Source organism: Condylura cristata, unplaced genomic scaffold (genome assembly GCF_000260355.1).
Source record: "Condylura cristata isolate star-nosed mole 26May11 unplaced genomic scaffold, ConCri1.0 scaffold00008, whole genome shotgun sequence".
NCBI lineage: Eukaryota > Metazoa > Chordata > Mammalia > Eulipotyphla > Talpidae > Condylura > Condylura cristata.
The window spans coordinates 52183692-52187441 of record NW_004567109.1 but is presented as its reverse complement, the minus strand read 5'-3'; the positions used below and the strand labels follow the sequence as shown (position 1 = coordinate 52187441).

The following is a 3750-nucleotide window of genomic DNA, read 5'->3' as shown; positions in this document are numbered from 1 at the left end:
AGAGGCAGTAGAGACAGATCTTTAGCCCTTTAAAAATCCTTATTGACTGATAAAAGGTTGGTTGGAACCACCGGCTCAGGACCTCCTCTCTTCTCAGGGTTCCCAAGAAATAAACTAAAGAAATCCCTGCTTGGGGATGTGAGCGCTCCTGCTTCCTATTTCATCTCAGTAGGGGAGCAGGAGCGCACCGCCGCCGCGAGGGGGCGCCCGGCTCCACCCCATCTGCGACATGGGGCGGGGCCAACCGTGGGGCCTGCCCTGGAACAGCTTCCGGTTTCCGGTAGCGCCCTTGGTTTTTGCGCGCCGCCGTCATGGCCGCCGAGGAAAAGGATCCCCTGAGCTATTTCGCAGCGTACGGAAGCAGTAGCTCAGGCTCCTCGGGAGAGGAGGACAACAGTGAGCCAGAGGAGACGAGTTGCGGGGCCCCGAATCCGGCGAAGTCGGCGGGCGGCTGTGGGAACAAGACGGAAAAACGGCTGCCGGGACCCGACGAGCTGTTCCGGAGCGTGACTCGCCCTGCCTTTCTCTATAATCCGCTCAACAAACAGATCGACTGGGAGCGACACGTCGTCAAGGCCCCGGAGGAGGTGAGGTTCGCTACCCCTTTTCCCGATCTTGGCCCCGGCCTCCGCCCCCTTCCTCTGGAACCCCCTGCTGGAGACCGGCTGCCCGTCCCCCCACACGCAGTCACCCCCTGCGGGATGCCGAATCACCCCTCCCACCTCCAGCCCTGGGGAGCCGGGCCCCCCTACCCCCAGCCTGGTGGGTGTCAGACCGGACCCGAAGCCCCTGCCCCCTTGTGAGGAGACCCAAACCTCCGCGCTCGGTGCCCCGATCCCGCGCGGCGAGCACTAACGGTGGTGACTCCCCGCCCCCCCGCTGCAGCTTCTCCCCGAGACCCCTTCCCTTTGACGCCGAAGTGCCTGCGGTGCTGCCTCCAAGACAATGTCTGCTGCAGCCTCCTGAAGGGGTCAGCCTTGGCGTAGTATCTCTGAGACTGGATTCTTCTTTGGTAACTAAAAGTTATTAGCTTTATTGTATAGGGAACCCTTTGGCTTTTCACGTAACAGTATTGTGATTTTGATGCAAACATGTGTCTTTAAAAACCTAAACGAAAAAGTCAGCCTGAACAATAAGCGAACGGCAGGGAGGTGCATGTGCCCGTACCGATTGTAGGAACCTCGGTTCGTCACAGTGCTTCTTAATGTGTTTGCTTAACAGCCGCCCAAGGAATTCAAAATATGGAAATCAAACTATGTACCACCACCGGAGACCTACATCACTGAGAAGAAACCTCCACCTCCCGAGCTGGACATGGCAATAAAATGGTCTAACATATATGAGGACAATGGTGATGATGCCCCACAAAATGCTAAGAAAGCTAGGCTTCTGCCGGAAGGGGAGGAGACAGTGGAATCAGGTGAGGCCATTCAGACTTCCGTGCTAGACCCTTCTCTAGTCCCTTCTCGTCCTTGGTAGCTTTAAGAGGAATGAGGTTATTTAGTGAGTGAGAATTAAATCTAGTGAGCAAATAGATTAGAAGCAGCTTTGGATAATTTTTGCTGTGTTTCTTACGACTGCAGTTATTTCACTTTAAAGTGAGTCTGTGATCTCTCAACTAGTGTTTATTCTAGTGTTTTTAGAGATCAGAAATTGTTCAGATTTCATTGTGCAGTTGGTATCATCAACCAGTAGTGTGTGTGATTTGTGGTATTTTACTAATAGCAGGCAGTGACTCTTGTAATTGCAGCTGTGAAATGAAGACTTCATTTTATATTAAAGCAGTTAAACTTTAGAGCTAAAATGAGTTTGACAAATGGATTGAGTAGAGCAGCACAGGTGGCTTCGTTGGCTTGTTCATAACATTCTTTCATCTCTTACTTGGCTGATAAGTAATCACAATAATCTGCCTCCACACTTTTACTCCGCCCTCCCCTCCTGTTCCATCCTGCACACTGCAGTTTGGCTACACTTTCTGTCGCTTGCTTAAAACCATTCACCAACAAGATAGAATGAAAGCCTTCTGTGACAGGCCATACCTCTGTCTTGTCCTTTCACATGGCTTCCTTGCTAACACTTTTAAGTTCTTAAAACTCAGAATTATGAATAAACCAGGCTATTTTATGTTTTCACACCTTTCAGCACCTTAGTCTGGAATGTTCTTTTCTCCCTCTTTGGCTGGAAACATCCTTCAAATTCCAACTGAAGAAATTACAGCTCATTAGTTGCTTCTCTATATCTTATATGTGCTGATGCTGTTGGTAACACTTTATGTGATTATTGTTCACAAGTCTATGAGTTCCTTAAGCAGCAAGGGTACAGTCTCATTTATATGTTTCACTGTGCTAAACATTATAAGGTATTCACTCAGTGGGAAATTGTCTAATTTAAATAGATGTTTTTACACTATCCTTTTTATTAAATGGGTGTGACCTTTTTTTTTTTTAGATTTTTTTATTTATGCATACAGAATTGGGGTACAGGCCAGAGGTGCAGGGGCGGTGAGAGGATTCATCAGAGACACTGTAGGGAGCAGAACAGGCAGACTGATGAAGTACACTGCTGAGGGGACCAGTTGGCGGGTCAGGAGAGGTCTGCCCTGCCGTGTGGGTCACCTCCGGGGCGGGGATTGAACTTGCACTGAAGCATCTGAGGCTAGCTTACAGTGCTGCCCTTTAACCCATTTGGGCCACGACAGAAAGCCAGGGTATGACATTTTTGTTAAGCAGATTTTGGATCTTCCAATACTTATTTACAGCCATATAGAGTTTTATAAGAAAGTGTAAAAGCTTTCAGGGAGTCAGTTTTGTTTTGACATGGCTTTCCATTTCTGTCACTGATTTCCCAGTATGGACTCAAAGTCATTGATGAAGACATATCTTCTTAATGTCTTTTTGGAAATAATGAGTGAAGTCAGCATATTCATTGTATAGTATTTTATATAAATAATACAAAGATCTTAGCATACATAATCTTTACTCTTTACAACACTTAGTGACCTTTTACAAAGATATGCATGACTTACTACTGATACTTTCCAGATAAGAAAACACTCTTAAAAAATTCGCCCAGATTCGGCCCTCCCTGGTGGCGCAGCGTGTTAAAGCACAGCACTGAGAATCTAAAGCCGCTTCCGCATGAGTTCGATTCCCGCCTGCCCTGGAGGTGACCACATGGTGTGGCAGACCTCTCCTGACCCGCCCCTGCTCAGCAGCATACTTCGTAGATCTGCCTGTTCTGCTCCCCACTCTGTCTCTGGTGAAGCCTCTTGCCGCCCCTGAGCCTCTGAGCTGTACCCCAGTTCTGTATGCACAAATAAATCTTTAAAAAAAAAAATTGCCCAGATTCATTCAGCTAGAAAAAAGGGAAGATTAGGGATTTAATTCCATGCTTTAAAATGATACCTTATTAAAACTGGGGGTTAACCTTCTGATATTTTGTAAGCTAGAATGCTTGAGAAATATATATCCCATAGTACGAATGGCAGTAAGGGCACTAGAGTTTATATTCAAACTCGAGTATCATAAGATGGTGCTCTGCTATCTTTGTTTTTAAGAGAGACATTCAGGATTATATGCCAGAGCAAACAAACAGGATTATCTTCTGTCCAGTTCTTTTTGAAAGAATTCCCAATATGTGGCAGATGGCTCTGCTCTTTCCAGAGGTGATTTTTTTTTTAAAGATTTATTTATTTGTGCATACAGAACTGGGGTACAGGCTCAGGGGTGGTGAGAGGCTTCACCAGAGACA

The 3750-nt window shown here is 46.9% G+C and overlaps 1 protein-coding gene across 1 annotated transcript in view; it reads left to right on the top strand.

The window, feature by feature from the left end:
* The first annotated feature begins 302 nt into the window (after window positions 1-302).
* The window catches only part of LOC101630875 (chromosome unknown open reading frame, human C1orf52), a 10994-nt gene continuing 7546 nt past the window's right edge, over window positions 303-3750 (top strand). Inside the window, exons 1-2 of the mRNA XM_004679172.2 lie at window positions 303-587; window positions 1222-1420. Of these exons, the coding sequence (XP_004679229.1) occupies window positions 312-587; window positions 1222-1420 (475 nt within the window). The 5' untranslated portion in view covers window positions 303-311. The remainder of the gene's footprint in view (window positions 588-1221; window positions 1421-3750) is intronic.